General features: G+C 43.9%; 1 protein-coding gene across 1 annotated transcript in view; it reads right to left on the bottom strand.

Annotated features, from left to right (window-relative positions):
• Positions 1-12,023: 12,023 nt before the first annotated feature.
• CMTM8 (CKLF like MARVEL transmembrane domain containing 8) overlaps positions 12,024-23,234 on the bottom strand; it is a 130,627-nt gene continuing 119,416 nt past the window's right edge. The window contains exons 3-4 of the mRNA XM_003895216.2: positions 14,351-14,467; positions 12,024-12,461 (exon numbers count right to left, since the gene is read on the bottom strand). Of these exons, the coding sequence (XP_003895265.1) occupies positions 12,378-12,461; positions 14,351-14,467 (201 nt within the window). The 3' untranslated portion in view covers positions 12,024-12,377. The remainder of the gene's footprint in view (positions 12,462-14,350; positions 14,468-23,234) is intronic.

The raw sequence follows: 23,234 nt of genomic DNA, 5'->3' as shown, positions 1-23,234 counted from the left end.
TTATTTGCCGTGTCTCCCCAGGTAGACAGACCGTGGCCTCCCTGCGGACACTTCGCTTCATGAGTGCTCTCTATTGGTTATAACTTGCAGGAGGGTCGCTTCCTCATGCTTTTGGCTGTACCTGCAGAAAGGGCGGGACAAGGGGAGCAACCCCTCATTTCGTAAGCAGTGAGGTGGTCTGCGTTAAGGCCAGTTTTGCTTCGCTTGACCTCTGGAATAAGCAAGTGGGACTCCAGCTGCTGGTCTGCCTGCCTGCAAGTGACATTGTCCGGACCTCAGTGATTGCTTTTGTGAAATGTTCACCCAGAAATGGGTTTGAAATGTTGAGAAAGGCCATCAAACACCACACAAGTGTAGGGCATTATTAGTCTTTATGCTAATGCTTTCTGCCAGAACTGGTCCTTTTTTTTTTTCTTTTTTTTTTGAGACAGAGTCTCGCTCTGTCGCCAGCCTGGATTTGCAGTGGCGCAATCTTGGCACACTGCAACCTCCGTCTCCTGGGTTCAAGCCATTCTCCTGCCTCAGCCTCCCGAGTAGCTGGGACTACATGCTCAAGCCACCAAGCCCGGCTAATTTGTTTTGTATTTTTAGTAGAGACAGGGTTTCACCGTGTTAGCCAGGATGATCTTGATCTCTTGACCTCGTGATCCGCCCGCCTCGGCCTCCCAAAGTGCTGGGATTACAGGCGTGAGCCACCGCGCCCGGCCTAGAACTGGTACTTCTTTATGAAGCTACCAGCAGAGAAAGGAGAGGAAAAAGTGGAGACAGAGAGACAGGGAGACAGACAGAGACAGAGGGAAAATACATGTATCTGGGGAGAAAAAAGCATTACCATTTGTTATGGGCTAAATTATGCCTCGCCTGATCCGCCACCAATTTCGTATGCTAAAGGCCAAACCTTCGGTACCTTGGAATATGACTGTATTTGGGGACAGGGCCTTTAAATAGGTAATTAAGTTAGAATGGGGTTGGTAAGGTGTGCCCTAATTCAATATGACTGGTGTCTTTGTAGGAAGAGGAGATTAGGAACAGGCGACACAGTGAGAAGGTGACTAAGTGAGGACACAGTGAGATGGTGGCCATCTGCAAGCCAAGGAGCAAGGCCTCAGAAGAAACTCAATCTGCTGACACCTTGATCTTGGGCTTCTAGTCTCTAGAACTGTGAGAAAATAGATTTCTGTTGATTAAGCCACCCAGTCTGTGGGATTGTGTTACGGCAGCCCCAGCAAACGAATATACCATTTATGTTTTGCATTCAGAACCAATCAAGAATTCTTTCAGAAAACAAATCTCTTGATCATTCTCAAAAAATCAAAAGCATTTTTTAAAACATTAAAAACTGTTTTTATCCTTAAAATTTGGGAATATCTTTGCCTTTTTTCTGAATGTAAATATATTATAAAACTGTCAACGTGATAGTAACAACAAAGAGGAAACAAGCAAGAAAAATAAAAGCCTTTTAACTAGGGCTTAAACTTTTTTTTCCCCTGTCTATCTGAAACTTTGTACCCTTTGACCAACATTCCTCTCTCCTCCCCTCAGCCCCTGGCAACCCCCATTCTATTCTGCTTCTGTGGAGTGTGACTTCTTTAGATTCCGCACATAAGTGCGATCATGCAGTATTTGTCTTTCCGGGGCCTGACATTTCACTTAGAATAGTGTCATCCAGGTTCATCCTTGTTGCAAATGACAGGATTTCCTTCTTTTTTTCAGTGGAACAGCATTCCACTGTATGCCCACATTTGCTTTATCCCTTTGTCTGTTGAAGGACATTCAGGTTGCTTCCATCCTCAGTTATGGTGAATAATGCTGCAATGAACATGAAAGTGCAGATACCTCTTTGACATGCTGAGTTATTTTCCTTTGGGTGTATACCTAGAAGTGGGATTGTCGGATCATAGGGTAGTGCTATTTTTAACTTTTTGAGGAACTTCCATACTGTTCTCCATAATGGCTGTACTAATTTACATTCCCACCAACAGCGTGCAAGGTTCCCTTTTCTCCTTATCCTTCCCAGTGCTTATCTTTTTTGAGAATGGCTGTTCTAATAAGTGAGAGGTGATATCCCATTGTGGTTTTGATTTGCATTTCCTTGATGATTAGTGATGTTGAGCATTTTTTCATGTACCTGTTGACCATCTGCATATTTTCTTTGGAGAAATGTCTGTTCAGGTTCTTTGCCCATTTAAAAATTATGTTTTTTTTTCCTTGAGTTCCTTATATATTTTATTATATGTACTCCCTTATTAGATTTGCCCTTTGCAAATATTTTCTCTCTAAACTTAAACATTTCGTTAAGACCAAGTTTAAGTGCTCAAGCATTAAGGATCATGCCCTAAACTTATAAGAGATGCTGCCCTTCAGCCTGTGCCAGCTCTCATTTTATATACCATTCCAACAAGTCTAGTGAAAATTAAGAACACTTCATTAGAAGGGGTTAGACTGCTGCAGAGGGGAGATGTACGATCATAAAAGAGAGACTGTACTGTCAGTCTGGACAGTGAGGAAAGAGCCTGTAAATCTATGAAAAGTAGACACAGGAATTAAGAATGAGGCCATTTGGGGTGGGGCTTTGCTGGATTACAGTATTATTCATAATGAACATCATCCCTTATTTTATTTTTAAATTTTATTTATTTTTTAGAGACAAGGTCTTGCTCTGCTACCCAGGCTGGAGTGCAGTGGCATGGTCAGCGCTCACTGCAGCCTCGAACTCCTGGGCTCAAGCAATCCTCCCATCTCAGCCTCTCAAGTAGTTGAGACTATAGGCATGTGCTACCGCACTAGGCTAATTTTTCTGTTGTAGTTTTTTTTTTTTTTTTTGTAGAGACAGGGGTCTTGCTATACTGCCCAGGCTGGGCTCGAATTCCTGGACTCAAGCAATCCTCTTGCCTCAGCCTCCCAAATTGCTGTGACTACAGGCACATGCCATCATGCTCAGCTATCGCTTATTTTTAAAAAGTTAAAGTCCCGTGTTATTTAAGAAATCACAGAAGACTATTACATGCTATACATTCTCTAAGTATGGTGAACGAATATTCTAGAATTGTGTAAGACAGCAGAATAGTGTGAATGCAAGAACTTCTCTCCATGTAGGGTAGGAATACAAATGTAAATTCTCATAGTTTTTTTTTCCTACTATACATAAGTAAACAGATGTAAATTTTCACAATAATCTTGTTACTCAAAATTTGTAAATGAGGGATTTGCAAGCAGGCAGCCACTGAGTAGTAGATAATAACCTTTAAAGACTGAAATCCACTTCTTTCACGCTTAGCTCTCTTTCTTACTTTATCCATGAAATCTTTCATAAATGAGATAAATGATGACCAAAGCTGACTGCACTTCCTTCCCAAAAAAAGGCAAAGGCAACAGGTGCAGCCCTCTCAGTGGTCCTCATGCAATTGCCCAGGCTGCTTATTTGCCTTTGCAAAGAGGCTAGAAGATTTTAATTTTTCCACAAGTAGGATCCTGATTAACCTAGTAAGACTACTGCTTTATCTTGTCTTTTAGTTAAAAATATTTATTTCCAGATTATGAATGTGTTTTATGCTTACTGGAGAAAATTGGGAGAAATACAGACAAACAAAATAAAAAATCACCTTGCAATCCTGCCACTCTTTACTACTCAAGTTTGCTCTGCCTTTTGTAAATTCGAAGTTACACCATAAATATTTTCTACTAAAAACTCCTCGTAAACAGTTTTTAGTGCTACTGATATTTTTGTGTGCACAACTTTTCTCCATTATGTATTTTTAGAAAGACAACATGTTAACTGATCTTCGATTTCATAACCAATCTAGCAACTACGGTTCAGCACAGCTTGAGAAATATATCTGTTAAAAATACAAAGTGGAGTCATTAATAATGGTGTTAGCTGATTCTGATTCTCAATAATCTTGGGAGGGGATATTGGGAGTATATTAATTTCTAAAGGCTCCTTGAGTAGATTTAACTACTTACTTCAGCTTTCTCCTACCGTTAGGGTTTTAGGCTGACTCCAGTTGTTTCCCTGGATTAAAGACATGATTAACATCTTTGTGCATCAATCTTAAACTCCTAAGAGATGCATCCCCAAATCAAGGGAACAAACATATATACGACTTTTCATATATAATGCCAAATAGATTTCTGGAAATGTACTACCTTATCCCCACACCTTGCAGAGTTTTCACTTGGTTCCTTTCCTCGCAGTTCAGATGTCTTCAGTAAACTAGGCTGGAGCAGTTGGGACGGAGTGAGAAAATCTGTGTCAGCCCAAGCTATTCTAACTGTGTAACCATGGGCAAGTCATTGACCACTCAATGGAGCCTCCATTGTCCCTATCAGATAAATGGAACAGTGGACACCTGCCTAATGTAAGGCAAAGATTTTTTTTTTTTTTGAGATGGAATCTTACTCTGTTACCCAGGCTGGAGTGCAGTGGCAAGATCTTGGCCTACTGCAACCTCCGCCTCCCAGGTTCAAGAGATTCTTCTGCCTCAGCCTCCCGAGTAGCTGGGATTACAGACGCCCAACACCACGCCCAGCTAATTTTTTGTAGTTTTAGTAGAGACGGGGTTTCACCATGTTGGCCAGACTGGTCTCAAACTCCAGACCTCAGGTAATCCAACCGCCTCGGCCTCCCAAAGTGCTGGGATTTATGTGAGCCACCGCACCCGGCCAAGGCAAAGATTTGAGGATCAACCGATATTATGTTTGAAACTCAAGTATAAAGTTGTAGGTCGAGTTGTATGAAATTGCCATTTTTGTAGGACAGAGTCTAATAGTGACCATTTCACATGGCTCAACCTAATACCGTATCATTAAATGGTTGGAGGTTATTTGGCTCCACAGCTCATAAACAGTCATTTCTATATTCTAGAAACCCATGTACTGGTTGTGTGTTTTCCCAGGTACCCAGTTCATTAGCCACCTGGTAGCTGCTATTTATCAAGCACTATTCTGACAATCTATTTCTGGGCAACACAGATGCATCCACAGATTCAGCTCTTCACTTCCAGGTTCCTGGTGGCCTCATCACCCAGCTGTAGCCTCCTGCATCTCCTGGCAGTCTCTCATCCCCACAGCTGTCATTTCACAGACCTCTCTTCAGCTTGCCCTCTCTATTGCTTTACCTCTATTGTCTTCTGACTTGATAACCCTTCACGGTGTTCCAGGACTCTTCTCTAACTTCCTAGTCTTTTCACTTCAGTAGACATTTAATTGAACACATACTACATTCCAGGCACTGTGCTGAGCTCCAGAGGGAAGATGGGGATGAAACCTCACCTTCCCAACTCTCCAAAAGATCACAAACCAGATGGGACATAGGAGGTAATAAACAATTCAACAGCATGGCAGATTGGAGAAGGGCTACAGTGGACATTTTTAAATATCCCACTTTTTTTTTCTTTTAAAATCAACTTGATCAAGCTATAATTTATATTAAAATACACCCATTTTACGTGAATATTTTGTGAATTTTGACAAATGTATACACCCATGCAATCCCCACCACAATCAAGATGTAGAATATTTCTGTCACCTCAGAACATCTCCGTGTGCCCCTTTCTAAGCCAACTGCTCCATCCCTATTTCCAGGCAACCACTGATCTGCTTCCTGTCACTATAGCTTTGTTGTGCCTTTTCTAGAATTTCATATAAATAGAATCAAATGATTTTTTTGGTCTGGCTTCTTTCATTCAGCATAACGTTTTGGTGATTCATCCGCATTGTTGCCTATATCAGTAGTTTGTTCCCTTTTATTGCTGAGCAGTATTCCATTGTAGAGATACACAATGTATTCATTCACCATTTGATAGACATTTGGGTTGTATCCAGTTTGGGGCAACTATGAATACAGTTGCTATGCATATTCTTGCACAATCTTTTGGTGGATATATTTCTCATGGGTAGATATCTAGGACTGGAATTGCTGGGTTGTAAGTATGGTTTAACTTTGTAAGTAATTATACCATTTTACATTCCCACCAGCAATGTATAAAATTTCCAGATGCTGCATAACCTTGCCAACACCTGGTATTTTTAAAAAAAATTTAGCCCTTGTAAAGGGTGTGAAATAGGATCTCATTGTGGTTTTGATTGGACCGTATTTGATATCTAAGTTCTTTTTCCTAAATGCCAAGAGTTTAGGTCTAGACCTCATTCCCAACGTTCTTTGGCACTTAATGCTCAACTTACCTAGAGAGAGAGAAGCCACCTCTCCAGTGGCTATTTGCCTTTACGACAACACAACATGACGGAATTCTCCTAAGTCAAAATGGCTGGAGGCCAGATGGTTCGTGTTCCTCCTCCACACTCAGCTTTCCTATTGCAATGGCCAAAGACAGGTCACGCGGTGCTCCTTTGAGTACCCATCCTCCTAGCTCTTTCTCTTTCTAGGATTTTCCCATGCTATTGCCACCTTCAGCAATAACTTTAGGAAGGCCCGAGTCACTCTCAAATGGGCTCTCAAAATGTCCCTTTATGTACCCTTCTACTGCTAAATAGCACTGGTGCTAAAGGTGGCTCCTCTTATCATCACTACCATCTCTACAGGCCCCTGTGGTGACTTGCTTGAAAGCTGTTTGCCAGGATGTCCTGTGTAATGGTTACGATGCATGTTGTTGCGAGTAATGGAAATTAGTTTAAGTGGGTAGAAATGCTCATGTAATTGCAAAGTCAAAGCTTGGTAGCATTCAGGGCTGAACTGATTCAATGGTTCAATGATGTTGTCATTGATGAAGTTTCTTAACACCTCTTTACTCTTCGTTACTGTTATCCTATGACTGACTCCCCCTTGTGGTCACAAAATATTTGCAAATGACTTTCTGGCTACATATTTTCTCACCCAAGGAGAGGACTGTTGGTTCTAAGGGTTCCATCAAAAGAGCTGCAGGCCAGGTGCAGTGGCTCACATCTGTAATCCTAGCACTTCCGGAGGCAGAGGCAGGTGGATTGCTTGAGCCTGAGAGGTTGAGACCAGCCTGGACAACATGGCAAATCCCTGTTTCTACAGAAAATACAAAAATTAGCCAGGCGTGGTGACACATGCCTGTAGTCCCAGCTACTCGGGAAGCTGAGGTGGGAGGATCATCTGAGTCTAGGGAGGTCGAGGCTTCAATGAGCCGTGATTCTGCCACTGCACTCCAGCCTGGGTGACAGAGTGAGACCCCGTCTCAAAAGAAGAAGAAGAAGAAGAAGAAAAAAAAGAGTAAGCACGGATTTAATAATTCCACACTGTATACAAAAATCAAAACATCACATTGTGGCCAGGCACAGCTCATGCCTATAATCCCAGCACTTTGGGTGGCTGAGGCACAAAGATCGTTTAAACTCAGAGTTCGAGACCAGCCTGGGCAATGTAGTGACACCTCATGTCTACGAAAAAAATAAAAAATTAACCAGGTGTGGTAGTAGACGACTGTGGTCCCAGTGGTCCCAGCTAGGCTGAGGTGAGAGGATTGCTTGAGCCCTGGAGGTTGAGGCTGCAGTGAGCCATTATTGTGCCACTGTACTCTGGGTAACAGAGTGAGACCCTGTCTTGAAAAATATAAATAAATAAATAAAAAAGAAAACCCCCCAAAGCCACATCACATTGTACCCACAAAATACATACAATTATTGTCAATTAAAACAAAACATTAAAAAAATGAAGGAAAGGGAAATCATTTGTTGAGCACCAACTGTGTGCCAGGTGCTTTAAGTACATAATACATTAACCCCAGCAGTTAATATGCTTGCTTTCCACACTTGCCAGCTAGATGACTTTTATAACATTTTATAAAATTGCTTAACCTCTTTGTACCTCAGTTTCCTCATCTGTAAAGTGAGGATAATCTAGTATCTACTGTGCAGGGTTCCCCTTCTGAGAGTTAAATGAGATAATAGATGGAAGGCCCTTTAGTACAGTGCCTGGCATAAAGAGTCAATGTATATTACGTAACACACGTACACAGCATGCCTCCTTCCCAGAACTCCCAAGCAAGCCCTGGGTCACATGACCATCTCTGAACCAATCACTGTGGCGGAGGGTGGTCTCATGCTGATAAGCTGAGGCAGAGCGGTAGGCTACATTCCTAGAGTGCTAATGGAATTGGCCTCTCACAAAACACTGGGGCTATAAGAGGGTGTTCTGGATACTGAATTAAAAACTAGGGCAGTTTGAGACTATGAGGAGGAAGAAAAGATGCTGGGGAGGCAGCCACAAGGTTCACTATGCCCTGGGTTCATTTAGCTATTCTGAATATTCTAGCAAAAACAATGCTGCCATAGATAGGAAAGTTTTCTCAAAACATATCTTCCAAATGGAATATCTTTTTAATCAACACCTTTCTTCCCACTTACCTTCCTAAGTTTCTGAAAAGTCATCACTCTGTGATGCCAAGCACTTTCTCCCAAACCCTGTCTTCTTTTGTATTTACCAAAAACCCAAGTTTATATACTCCCCAACTTATAACAATATACATTATAATCTTCCCCATTATTCTAGGTCACCATCAACACTGGAAGTTATCTTACCTTCCTTCTCAGGTGTCTGCTTACAATTCACATTTGGCGGCAGATGTTGCCAGCAGAATATTCATGTGCAGCCAAGTTAACAAGTGCTCAGGCTGCCACCTTTCAGAGTGTGTGTGCTTGTGTGTGTGTGCACATCTGCTTGCATATATCATATGTCCAGATTTTTTTTTTCTGTGAAAATTTATCTTTTCAATTAAATTTCAATAAAACCAATTTTTTTCTGTGAAAACTCATCTTTTCAATCAAAATAATAATTGTCTAGAGGACAAAAATATGGACTTTAAGTTGATTTTCTACCCAGGGCTGCATCTTCAGTTAGCATTTCTAAATGTCTACCTTCTATTACAGAGATACTTCATGTATTTATAATCTTTTTTGTGCTGATGCCCTGAAGGGATTTTCCTGTGAAGGCAGCAACTTAAAAATAAAAAATAAATTACTGATATCAAACATCCTCTTCTCTAGATTTTCTTGTAGTTTTCAAAGGTTGGCCAAATATTTATCTTTTGGGAGAAGTAAGTTGGAAATAGCAATAAAGAGAGATTAATTGCCTAAAGCATTTTATTGATTTGCCATGAGTGGGTAAATATATCAAGTTAAAAACTCACTGTGCTCCACCAAAGAGGACATGAAGGTTTTGGAATGGCTGAGAGGTGAATGCAGATGGCAAGTGCAGATGGCAGAGATGAGTTTAAGTACCTTGTATACTATCCCTGTAATAATATTTTTCAAGCTCCCAGAAACCTATGCTTATGTTGACTGCATTGTGTGTGGCTTTGTTTTCTCTTGTTATTAGAAAAAAAAAATTAAAGCAAACCCAATACACAACTTACAGCTCCAATCTGAACAATGGAGAATCATTTTGTTGTCTAAAAACCTATACTTAAAGCTTATTCATGAACGAAGCCTCAGTATTCAAAAGATGAAATAATAATTTTTCCGCTAAAAATAAATGCTTTTTGGTGTTGTTTTAGTGAACTCTCAGGTAACATAAAGGATCATGCTTCTGAAAAAACACCAATAAAATAAGACAGCAAGTGCCTCTGCATGGACACAAACTAGGCATTGTTCTTTTGAAACAGATGCCTTGGTGCTACCAGTTCAAGAAAGAACTAAAATTACAGTCTACTTGAAGAACATTTCAAAGTGTGCTTTATGGCACTCTTCACCCCAGAAGTTACATTCTATAAATGTGGCCATCATTTTAGAAATGACACACACATGCTTGCATGGAGCATAAAAGCACGCTTCTTTCTGTTTCCAGAAGCAGGCCTCTGTAAGTGACTGTTTTTCTGACTTTTATGGAGTGTTGTTTGCAACATAAAGTACTTGAAAAACCCACAGGGTATGTGAAAGGTGCACATGCTTTTGTGAGTGTGAGAGGGAGAGCTGGGCGGAAAGGCAGAGATGCCAGCTGGGACTAGCTATTTCAGCTTTTCTGCAAAATCAGTGATGACAGCCGGGCGCGGTGGCTCACGCCTGTAATCCCAGCACTTCGGGAGGCCGAGGCGGGCGGATCACGAGGTCAGGAGATCGAGACCATCCTGGCGAACACGGTGAAACCCCGTCTCTACTAAAAACACAAAAAAATTAGTCGGGTGTGGGGCGGGCGCCTGTAGTCCCAGCTTCTAGGGAGGCTGAGGCAGGAGAATGGCATGAACCCAGGAAGCGGTGGAGCTTGCAGTGAGCGGAGATCGCGCCACTGCACTCCAGCCTGGGCGACAGAGTGAGACTCCTTCTCAAAAAAAAAAAAAAAAAAAAAAAATCACTGATGACTGGGAATCAGCTCCCCAAAGATCACAGCACCAATTGCCTACAGGTCTGTGCTATGGAAGCTCCGCCTTCCATGGCTTGCTACATTTTGGGCACAGAGTGGCCTTGTGTGCCCGCCAACACCACCCGCTCACACACATCCATACCCTACACTCACCTCTCATTTTTGGAGCTCCCCTCCCCACTACCTCTTTGGGGGGGCCTAGTCCACAACCCCAGAACATTCTTCATTGGTACTTTCAAAGGTCTGTGGTGGGTATGACTAGACACTGAAGAAATCTCAACTCTCCTGTGTAGGGGTAATCAGAGCTCGGATACGGAATTAGAATCAGAAAAAGAGAACCAGCACAAACAGAAAAAAACAGCACTGCTAAACAGGTGAGAGACCAAGAGGCAGAGGCCGTGGGAGTCATATCAACAGAGCGCACAGCTTCAGCTTCGTGCATTCTCATCAGCTACACTAACGTTTCTGTGGTTTTTTGTTTTTCAAAAGCTCATATTGAAAAGTCATCCAAGATACACTGCTGTACTAACAAGAACCGTCCTACCTAAAAACACTTCCTCTAAGTACATACTGCCTTGCTGAGTTCTTCTCCTTACCTGATAATATCTAATAATGATGTTATAATATTTTTGCACTGAAGATTTGGCATATTGAAATCTTTTGGTCCAGCAGTGTCTTATTATTATTTATTTATTTATTTATTTTTGAGACAGGGCCTTAATCTGTTGCTCAGACTGGAGTGCAGTGGCATGATCACGGCTCGCTGCAACCTCTGCCTCCCAGGTCCAAGGGATCCTTCTATCTCAGACTTCTAAGTAGCTGGGACCACAGGGGTGCACCACCACGCCCGGCTTATGTTTTGTATTTTTGATACAGATGGAGTTTTGCCATATTGTCCAAGCTGGTCTCGAACTCCTGACCTCAAGTGATTCACCCACCTCAGGCTCCCGAAGTACTGGGATTATAGGCATGACCCACCATGCCTGGCCCAGCCCAGTAGTTTTCACAAAAGATAGTACACGTGTTACTGTGGTCAGCAATTTTTTTTTTCTTTTTTTGAGACACAGTCTCGCTCTGTCACCGGGCTGGAGTACAGTGGTACGATCTTGGCTCACTGCAACTTCTGCCTCCTAGGTTCAAGCGATTCTCCTGCCTCAGCCTCCCAAGTAGCTGGGACTACAGGCGCCCACCACCACGCCCAGCTAATTTCTGTATTTTTAGTAGAGATGGGGTTTCACCATGTTGGCCAGGCAGGTCTCCATCTCCTGACCTTGTGATCTGCCCACCCTGGCCTCCCAAAGTGCTGGGATTATAGGCATGAGCCACGGCGCCCAGCCAGCAAGATAATTTTAAGATATATTCAATAAATTCAGATATTTATCCTTTTAATGGTTATATATTTTTTTCTAATGCATATTAGAAAAAACATCACAAGCACGTCAGTCACTGCACTTAGTAGCATAGCTTCCCATGAGCTTATCACTGATGTCCAAGGCCAGGTCTGAATAGGTGCTTTCTGGGGCAACCTGTTAGCATATGAAAATCATGAACACTGATCGATGATCCCCAGAACTGGGGAGATGAATCTCCTGCCTCTTTGCCCTGGGACTATGGATAAGTGTCTCCTGACAATATCATACCATGCAGCCCTGTGAAGAGGGAGACTTCCCAGCCTCCTGCCAGCCTTGACAGCCTAGCCTCCGGCTTCAACAGTAGGTCTCCTTTCTCCAATCAAACACATTAGTTGGGATTTTGCAACATTTAATCAAAAAAGAATCTGGCATCTTAAAAGTTAGGTTTACAAACTTGATACATTCTCGATATTAGCAATTTATCTATTTAAACATTGTCTAAGAAAATACCATCTATGAAGACATTAATACATTAATAAGATACTTAAGAGTTCATTATAAGCTACAACACTGTGCAAATAAGTATCCAGTTTAATTGTAACAAACCACAATTTGTGAGCAAATTTAAGAATATAAAAAACATTAATTAGTTAAATACAATTCTCTGGGAATATACATTATACCTACAGCTGTTTTTACAGTGACAGTCTTCCTTTTTTTTCCCTTTTAATTATCAAAATGGTAAATCACTGTATGGTCCTGGATCTCCATGCTATAAAACTGAAATATGTATTTCCAGCGTAGCAGATGGTGACCAGGAAGGCAAAGAACTGGAGAAAACAAAGCATAATAGAAGTGAGGTTTAGGGCACATCCTAATTAGCAAAAGTTATCATTTCACCTCCATTGAATCATGCACTCACTACCTTCTCTTGATACCAGGCTTTGTCATCTAAAACTACTTTATTGGTTCAATTACTATCCTTCTCAAATGATTTCTGGCTATGCTGCTTTTATTTTAGAGAACATCTGAAAGCCTGTAGTTTTGCTCAAATAACCTCAGGGAGTTCACTTAGGAGTGAATGCACCGGCAGTGCATCTGAGAAAAGTATATCATTTCTAATTTAGCACAGACAACCTAGGTCCAGGGTACAATCTGGGATTGCTACAGTGTCAGTTCACATAAATGAGTGGAGTGGGCCAGAGTCAGCAATGAGCCCACATGGTGTGTGTGGTGTGAACAGGGAGGAGGAAATGCAGGCCCTTCTGAATTAATGGGGCAGCGTCCACCCAGTTCTAGTCCACTCTTGCTATGTGTTAACTTGAGCCCAGTCTTGATGAAGCTTGTGATTTTTAATGTCACCGGCATCCATGTGCTCTACTTTTATTTTATTTTGTTTTTTTGAAAGGGAGTTTTGCTCTTGTTGCCCAGGCTGGAGTGCAATGGCGTGATCTCGGCTCACTGCAACCTCTGCCTCCTGGGTTCAAGTGATTCTCCTGCCTCAGCCTCCCAAGTAGCTGGGATTACAGGTGCCCACCACCACCCCCGGCTCATTTTTTTGTATTTTTAGTAGAGATGGGGTTTCACCATGTTGGCCAGGCTGGCCTCGAACTCCTGACCTCAGGTGATCCACCCGCCTAGGCCTCCCAAAGTGCTGGGATTACAGGCATGTGCCACTGTGCCCGACCAATCTACTTTTAAATAGAGATCTTCAAATAGAAATAAAAGTAAAGAATATGATGAACCCCCATGTACCATCAATCAGCTTTGACATAATCATTCTGGCATTTCTGTCTAACTGCCTCCCCTCCTCCGATAGGCTTCTTTTGGAGATGGGCTATTTTAAGGCCAATCTCAGAGATATTCTTAATACCAGTATTTTCTTTTTAATTAGAAAAATAATACACACTTATGGTTTAAAAATGCAAACAGAAGTATATAAATTAAAAAGTAAGGTCAGGTGCGGTGGCTCACTCCTGTAATTCCAGCACTTTGGGAGGCCAAGGCTGGAAGATCACTTGAGCCCAGATCCAGACCAGCCTGTGCAACACAGCGAGACTTAGTCTCTATAGAAAGTTAAAACATTAGTTGGGCATGGTGGTGCAGATTTTAGTCCCAGCTATTCAGGAGGCTGAGGCAGGAGGATGGCTCAAGCCGAGGAGTTCCAGGTTGCAGTGACCTATAATTATGCCACTGCACTCCAGCCTGGGTGATGGAGCAAGACCCCTTCTCTAAAAAAAAAAAAAAGAAAGAAAAGTAGAAGTTCCTCGTCCCACTCCCCTCATTTCCCAATCCCATTCTCTAGAAGGAACCTCTACTGGTATATATTTTTCTAGGCATTCTCAATGCATAAACAAATGTTTTCACTTTAAAAAAAAAACTACATGGAATCATATTCTGTTCATTTTCTGCAACCTTCCCCCACTTAATAAATTATAGGCAGTAGAATTATTCTTAGCATGCTTTAAACAGTTTTTCTCCCTTGAATCCTTATCTTGTTCCAGTCATTCAGCATTCACTCAAGCATCTCCCAGCCTTTTCCCACTTCAGGCCAGGAGGGCCCCTGCCAGTTTTAGATATTTTCAAACCAATAAGCCAATTGCTAATTTGTCACTACTGCAAGCGCTGCTTTTTCCTGCAGATGACTCTGTCCTCCCCAGCCCCAAGCAAGCCTTGGAGAGGGAAGAGGAGGATCATGTGGGGAGGGCGGGCTACTCACCGATGAGGCCGCCCAGCTGTTGAAGTTGTGACTGTCCCTCTCAGGGGAGACGGAAGATGCATCTACAACAGCGGCAGAGAGGTACAAGACGAAGGCACTGCCGTTAAAGCACAGGCCCTGGGGGGACACAGGGGCAGAGTGTTTAGGGAGAGGGGAGGGTCTGCACATCTCTGGACTTCAGAAGTGACCAGGGCTGTACCTCTGGTGAGGGAAGGGGCCCAAGTGGGACACCTGTGGGAGGGTGGGAGACAAGGCGGTGGTGGGAAGGCAGCTCTCAGGGCCTTGGGGAGGCAGCAAGTGCGAGAGGAGAGGGTTTTACGGCAGCTCATACCAGATGCCACCCCCTGCCCCCACAAGACACTGAGACTGCATGCCGCCCCTTCAGTCATTTTGCTTCTTCGGTTTGCTCCTGAGCCTCATCTCATCCAGATGGCAGCCGAGCTGACACTGTCTGAGGATGGCAGGCAGCAGTGGCGCCCACTCAGTGGGCTCAGCCTCAGCCCCTGGCCCTCAGCAGCAGTTGTGGTCCTTGCATGTGTCCCTGACATAGAGGTGCAATAGAGTGCCCCCCAAAACAGACCCAGCTGACTCCCTAACCCCCTGTTCCAAACAGGGAGGGATATTTAAGTGAGCTTCTCTGTCCTAGCTGTAAGTTCTTAAAAAGGCGGTTATAGACACTATTACAGCCCTTTGGGAACTAACGTCACCCTTGGCTTCACCTTATTTTTTCCTATTTTTAGAGAAGATATGTAAGTCCCGGTAGGTATTTGGTTTTCAGTTATGTCTAAACTCTAAGAAACCATGCTCTGAACCATGCAAAGCTGGGTCCTGCCTGAACAGGGGAGGGGCGGTGGTGAGGTGAAACCAGAGCAGAAACCAACTGGGGAGGAAGGGGGACGCCTCTCAAGGAGCGGGCCCTCTGTGGTCTAACATCTTTCCCTCGGTAACTTGGAGACAGAGGAAGGGGTAGGGGAAAGGGAGGAAGCAATCTTTTTCTTCTCAGAGAAAAAAAAGGTACATAGAATTTTCCCACTGCAGGCCCTAGCATTGTGGCAGAGGTTGGATGTCCTTGTCACCACCTCCACCTGTGCTCACATTGTCCCCGGGTCAGGGCACTTCACCTTTAAGATAAGGGCTTCATCACAGTCAGACCCAGGGTCAGGCTGCCGAAACTGTCCCCTAAGAAGCCCTGGTCTCACTGAATGACTCATTAGGATTGTTGGTTGTTTTTTTGTTTACTTTTTGGTCTAGAAACACATCTGTGCATTCACACAGAAGCTCTTACTGGTATTTTTTCCACCTTATCACCTCTTAGAATATAGAGTTACGCACATTTAGTACTTGCCAAGCCATTTAGTCTTGTCTCGTCACTAATACTTCATAATTTAACTTTTTCCGTAGTGATGGGCATTTCAATGTTGCTAATTTTTCCAGGATTACAAATGCTACTGCAGTGAACATCTTTGAGGATGTGTTTCAGGGCTGTCATGCATGTCTAGTTCTTTATACAAGGAAAGAATGAGAATGAATGAAAGAGAATTCAGGGAAAGCTCAGCCTGGCCAGAACTGCCCTGATGTCCTGGGCCTTGTGCATGAACCCATGTGGATGAGAGGGGCAGAGGGGAGATGGGGGAAAGAAAGGCTCTCTGAGTCTAGGGCCTGTGAACATGCAATGACCCCATCTCTCAGTAAGGATGGCCCATTTTTCTGAACTCTAGAGAAAAAACAAACTGCTATTTCCCTTGGAAAGAAATGGGGAAGGGGAAGAAGGTTGGCAGAGACGTGAGTAGAAGGCAGGGGCATTCTCCCGCTGTGCACTCCCCACACTGGGGGCTCTGCCAGGTTATTAGAAGCCTCTCTCAGGCACTATCTCACAGTACCTAACTTTGTGACTTCCCTAGTCTTGTTTAACATTCCCAAAAGTAAACATGTCCAGGGGAATGCCTGGGTTGGAGGAAATGTAGTGAAAATAAGTGGAGAGATGAAAGAAAAGAGAAGAGCAAAGAAACCAGGATCATCATAAAGGTTAAAAAAAGAAATCTGGGCTACAGAAGTGAAGGAGGGATACGTGAAGCTTCAGAAGGCTCTAGAATGTCACTGAGCTTCATAGAAACATGAGGTCTTGTTGCTATAGAGAAATAGGCCCTGGATCAGAGAGTCTTCAAGTTGAAAAACCTTATAGCTCCTCCAACTGAAATGCCAGTTCCGTGGGCCATGGTGAAAGAGAGCTACAAGGACAATATAGTAACTTAAAATTTCCGCTGGGTGCAGTGGCTCACACCTGTAATCCCAGCACTTTGGGAGGCTGAGGCGAGTGGATCACCTGAGAGGTCAGGAGTTTGAGACCAGCCTGGCCAACAGGGTGAAGCCCCATCTGTACTAAATATACAAAAATTAGCCGAGCGTGGTGACAGGCACCTGTAATCCCAGCTACTCGGGAGGCTGAGTCTTGAGAATCACTTGAACCTGGGAGGGGAGGTTGCAGTGAGCCCAGATCATGCCACTGCATTCCAGCCTAGGTGACAGAGTGAGACTCTATCTCAAAAACAAAAACAAACAAACAAACAAACAAAAAACCCAAAAGGTTTCCAACTTCTTTTTTTGGAGGAAGGGAGGAGAGAGAAGTCTATTGTTTTCTGAAAGTCAATCCCTCCTTGGTATAAAAATGTTCTCTCTTTTTTTTTTTTCTTCCTCAAATACTGGCTTATTTTTACCCAGCTACGCATAGTACTTGTGGACATATTAAGATAAATTTCAGGTCTCAAGATAATGGAAAGAAGCCCTGAGATAATATACAGTTAGTAAGTTTGGCTGTGGTGACATGGCCCAAGATGGTGGCTTAGGAAAGAGAGTTCACTCCTATCTAAGGCGTAGGCAGCCAGAGCTGCTCCGGCAGCCTCAGGGTGACAGGGACACAGGCTCCATCCGCAATACTTGGTCATCTCTAGGGTCTCACCATTCTCCACATGGCCCGGGAGGTGTCCCACTACCACAGCAGAATTCCAGCCGCTAGGAAGAGGGGGTGGAGGAGGAGAAAAGCAGCAGCCTCACTTTAGGGCCATGAAGCTTCACACATCACTGCTGCTAACATCCTCTCAGCTGGAACTCAGTCCCAGGGCCCACCCAGTGGCAGAGTGGCCAAGGCTCAATGGAAACTTCTATTACTACAGAAGAAAACGAATACTGGGGGATAATGAGCAGCTCCTGTCCCTGTTGTTACATCTAATCAGACAGCTAAGAAGGCAAGATTTTCAGGCATCTGATATTGGGTCCTCAAGAGTTTAAAGACATAGCTACCTAGGTTCACCATCTGGCATACCCAAATTGCTGAAAATTTAAGTGAACAGTTGGGAAGGATGGCTCCCCTGGAGCTTCACCTGCCTTTCTTTTCAGCATTTATTTAAATATCCCTTTTATTAGTATAATCAGCATTGTACACATCTTTTCCATCAGAGTCCATTTCTTTTCTCTCTTTTTTTTTTTTTTGAGACAGAATCTCACTCTGTCACCTAGGCTGACTGCAGTAGCGTGATCTTGGCTCACTGCAACCTCTGCCTCTTGGGTTCAAGTGATTCTCGTGCCTTGGCCTCCCGAGTAGCTGGGACTACAGGCGCGTGCAACCACACTCAGCTAATTTTTTGTATTTTTAGTAGAGATGGGGTTTCACCGGGTTAACCAAGATGGTCTCAATCTCCTGACCTCATGATCTGCCTGCTTCGGCCTCCCAAAGTGCTTGGATTACAGGCGTGAGCAACTGCGCCCAGCCTAATTTTTGTTTTTAGTAGAGATAGGTCTTGCTATGTTGCCCAGGCTGGTCTTGAACTCCTGGGCGTAAGTGATCCTCCTGCCTTGGCATCTCAAAGTGCTGGGATTACAAGGCGTAGGCCACTGCACCTGGCCCAGAGTTCACTTCTTAAGGGTGGTAGGGATGTCCTCTTCACCTGCGGCTTGCTTTTCTGGCCCTCTAGTCCCTATTACCACACATTAGTGGAAGAGACACTCATGCTTGACAGAAAATTGGGTCTGGGCAAAGGCTGAGAAAAAGGTATAGGCTGATGCTGGATAAGAATCCCCTTTTCCCTCCCCACCTTGTCTACAACCAGCTAGTAAAGGAACTCAGTGCTACTAAAAGTGCAGGAGTGGTATCAGCACTATCCGGAAATCTGTCAGAAAAGCATGTTCTCAGGCCCTACCCCAGACACACTGATTCAGGTCTGTTGGGAATCTCCATGTAGGTTTCATCTAAAAAGCTATATTTTGAATCCACAACCAAAAAAGAAAGAAGGAAGATATAATAAGCAACTAGAAGAAGGGCTGCTGGATCCAGGAGATGGGCCAGTAGCGCTCATAGCTATGTGGCTTTGGGCAAATAACCTCTTTAGCTGTTTCATCGGTGGCAGAGCTGCTGGCTGTCCCCGGCTATGTTTCTCTCTTTTTATATGGTAACGGAGTTTCCCGCTGAGCACATGGCCACCTAAAAATTCCACCTTCCAGCCTCCTTTGGAAGGAGATGTGGTCAGGTGACCCCGTTTAGGCTAACAGAATGTGAGCAGATGTAACATATGCAACGTCAACACTATGCCTTAAAGGGAAGAAGTGTGCCCTCCATTGCCCACTTTTTACCTTCCCTCCGCCTGACTAGGATGTAGATGTGGTGGCAGGTGCTGAAGCTGCCACCTTGGACCACAGGCCAACTGTTAAAGATGGCAGAGATGCAAGAAAGGAGGAACCTGGGGCACAGGTAATCTTATAGAACGGGTGACTTACCTCGGGACTATCACAGGAGAGAGAAATAAGTTTTAAACCAATGCTATTTTGGACCTCTCTTATAGGGATTAAACCTTCCATCAAACTGATTGTACTCCATTTACAAAATGGGAAAAACTATACAAATCTCACCCATCTCAAAGGAGACCATATTGCTAAAGAGTTGTGTAAACTATGAAGTATACACAGTAGCTTACTTTTCTTATTCCTGTTTAAGGATTGTATCAGCTAGAGGCCAGAGGCAGTCATTTAGAACCTGACTGTGCCCATCAGGCTAAGGCATTTGGACTGACTGATTAAGAGGAGACAGGAAGACTCAGTGGATCCTGATTATAACGTGATCCCACCAGGTGACAGCAGGGACTGAGGCCTGTAGGTTCAGGCAGGCTGGCTGGAGACAGTGCCAACAGGAAGGTCTCATTTTCTGACTCTCGGCCCCTGCTAATAAGTCATGTGCTCAGTTCTGGCACCATCCTTAGTAGAAGGGTCTCTTGGAAGATTTGTAATAACAAATGGTGCTCTTTAGAGCTGCTGTGCTGAAAAGACTGCCAAGACCCAACATCTGGGCTGGCACTTCCTGCTCAGGACGGTACAGTGGAAATGGCTACTTCCAGGGGCAAGAGAAACTGGAACATCTGTGTATACTGGGAGCCAAACAGACGCCAAGGTTCACAACTGTGGTTGGTATGAGAAGACCTGCATTCCATTCCTGGCCCTCAAGCATCCTCTCAGTTTCAGGCCCTCAAGTCCCAGTTTCTCCATATGCAAAATGGACAGAATGCATTCCATCTTTGCAGAGTTACTATGAGGATTAAATAAAATGATATAAAATATAAAGGACCCAGTGTGACATCTGGCACACAGCATGTACTTAAGAAATAGTAACTGCTGGCCAGGTGCAGTGGCTCACGCCTGTAATCTCAACACTTTGGGAGGCCAAGGTGGGCAGATTACCTGAGGTCAGGAGTTCAAGACCAGCCTGGCTAACATGGTGAAAACCCGTCTCTACTAAAAAAAAATAAAAATTAGCTGGGCGTGGTGGTGGGCACCTGTAATCCCAGATACTCAGGAGGCTGAAGCAGGAGAATTGTTTGCATCTGGGAGGCAGAGGGTGCAGGGAGCCGAGAATGCACCACTGTACTCCAGCCTGGGCGATAAAGCAAGACTCCATCTCCAAAAAAAGAAAAAGAAATAGTAGCTGCTTTTACTGGTAAAGGGAGACAAACGCCCTGTTCTCTGGAGCTCACAAGGCTTGCAGTGAGGTCAGCAGGATGAGCTACAGAGAATGAATCCTCAGGAAACACATGTGTGTAGACCCTAGTGCTTGGTGCTATGAGGAAGGCAAATGTTATTGCTTTGACCTTTTAGCTTAAATCAGATTTGTTGGAAAACCTATCGAAGCCTCTCTGAATAAATGGTATCATAACCGTTGTGGCCCAGGAGCTTAGAGGTGCCAGTAGGAACCAGCTGTGGTTCCTGCTGCACATTAAAAATGGATATAGGTTACTTTCTATCTTCCTAGACATATTAAGGGAATGAGCTATTGTTAAGATAAGATTCCAATGCAAAGTTCATGCCTTATCAATGGAGGCGCTACATGCGAGATTATAAAACTCTGGTTTCTGCAGTGGTCTCCCAGACAAGTTCCCAGGGGACTAAAACCAAGTCTACCAATCCCTTCTCTGCAATTGTAGATTCCCTAAATCCTCTGAAAAGCAAGAGTAAATTCAAAAGTCATTTGGCAGTAAAAGCTGACCTGAGCTGACATGGGAGCAATGTGGTCCTCATTATCCCTCTTAGCAGGAAAATCCACGTGTTCTTGCAGAAACATGAATTTGTCTCATTACAGTGCAGTCCCAGACTCAGGGGTACATGTCACATATTGACATAAATGCACAAAATTACCTTATTACCTTTCTAAAATTTGGAAGAAAAAAAAACCTCTTAGGCCGGGCACTATGGCTCATGCCTGTAATCCCAGCACTTTGAGACAGAGGCAGGTGGAGCACCTGAGTTTGGGAGTTTGAGACCAGCCTGATCAACATGGAGAAACCCCATCTCTACTAAAAACACAAAATTAGCCAGGCGTGGTGGCGCATGCCTGTAATCCCAGCTACTCGGGAGGCTGAGGCAGGAGAATTGCTTGAACCCGGGAGGTGGAGGTTGCAATGAACCGAGATTGCACCACTGCACTCCAGCGTGGGCAACAAGAGTGAAACTCCATCTCAAAAAAAACAAAACAAACTCTTAATTCACATTTGACCCAAAGGTTTTGACTCAGGGATTATGGATCTATATTTTTAAACCAGTGTTTCCCATACTTTAGATGCCTAAGAATGATCTGGAAATCTTGTCATAATAGAGATTCTAAAGCCCTCTACAGAATTTCTGATTCAGTCAGTACAAATCAGAATTAGAGCAGGGCCTAACATTCTGTATTCTTAATAATCTCCCAGTGATGCTGCTGGTCCAGGGACCACACTTTGAGTAGCAAGAGTTTAGGCAGTCCAATTCGGCACCAGGAGCCTGTCAGCTGCCTCAGCACGAAGTCCCAGCCTGACACTTGCTACGCTCCTGATTTGTGCTGGGACACGACAGTTGGGCTGGGATCTGAATCCCCCACAGGCTGTTCTGTAAGAGATTCTGCTGGGCAGTAGAAAATATGGAAGTTTAGTCAGAGTCTTTAGTTGTTAACAGACGGAAACTTTTTCCAGTCTCCACTCTGGATATTTGGTTAACACCATGTACCCAACTCACAAATGCTTTAAGAAGTTACAAAGGTGTATTTATTTGTAACAGTAAACATAAACCCCAACCAGAAGTCAGACATGTTTGACCTGTAGCTTCTGCCAGCAGCAAATGAATTTTAAGACTATGGCTGTAAGCGTTTTAAAATTGGGAGAGTTCACACCAAAGCCCAGATTTCTAGATCGCCTTAGAAAACAAACAGAACAGTTAGCAATCCTGGGAGCACATTTCCAGCTTATTTATTTGTGAAGTGAGAATATTCTCAAGTTGTTTAAGATGCTAAGAAAGTGTGTCTGGGCCGGGCGCGGTGGCTCAAGCCTGTAATCCCAGCACTTTGGGAGGCCGAGATGGGCGGATCACGAGGTCAGGAGATCGAGACCATCCTGGCTAACACGGTGAAACCCCGTCTCTACTAAAAATACAAAAAACTAGCCGGGCGAGGTGGCGGGCGCCTGTAGTCCCAGCTACTCGGGAGGCTGAGGCGGGAGAATGGCGTGGGCCCGGGAGGCGGAGCTTGCAGTGAGCTGAGATCCGGCCACTGTACTCCAGCCTGGGCGGCAGAGCAAGACTCCGTCTCAAAAAAAAAAAAAAAAAAAAAAAAAAAAAAAAAAAAAAAAAAAAGAAAGTGTGTCTGGGTGGCAAGGTTCAATACCATGCCGAGTTTACTCACTTGTCCGAGCTGACTGGTGCCTCACACATCTGAGTGTGCAACCCCTGACCTGGAGGCTGACAGCCTTGCTTAAGGGGGATAAATGATTAAATCCTTGTAAAGGGACTAGGAGTCCTGGTTTCCTGGTATCTGGTTGCAGTTGTTACCTACCGCTCAGGCAGAGGAGGCCTGGAGCAGGATGAGATCAGAAAAAATATGCAGATGGAAGTCAAGAGATGTGGACCCCTGCTGTGTATAAATCTGTGCAAAGTCACAAGACTCCAAACCTCAGTTTCCTTATCTATAAAATGGGGACATACCTTATGATAATAAATTCTGATAATGCAAATCAAAGCATTTTAAAACTAGGGGTGCCGGAAGAAGGCATGTTAATATTCTTTTTAAAATCCCATTAAAGGCAATATTTTTAAATTTTTAATGTAATAAATCAGTGAAGGAGTTTTAGGCTTGGAGAAGAGAAAGACTATATATGATCTAGACAAGGGGTCCGTAAACTATGGCTTGTGGGTCAAATCTGGCCCACCACTAGTTTTGTTTTGTTTTTTTGAGACAGAGTCTCATTCTGTCACCCAAACTGGAGTAGTGGTGTGATCTCAGCTCATTACAACCTCTGCCTCCTGGGTTCAAGAGATTCTCCTGCCTCACCCTCCCGAGTAGCTGGGATTACAGGTATGCGTCACCACACCAGGATAATTTTTG

Source organism: Papio anubis, chromosome 2 (assembly GCF_008728515.1).
Source record: "Papio anubis isolate 15944 chromosome 2, Panubis1.0, whole genome shotgun sequence".
NCBI lineage: Eukaryota > Metazoa > Chordata > Mammalia > Primates > Cercopithecidae > Papio > Papio anubis.
This window is presented reverse-complemented; position numbering and strand designations above follow the sequence as displayed.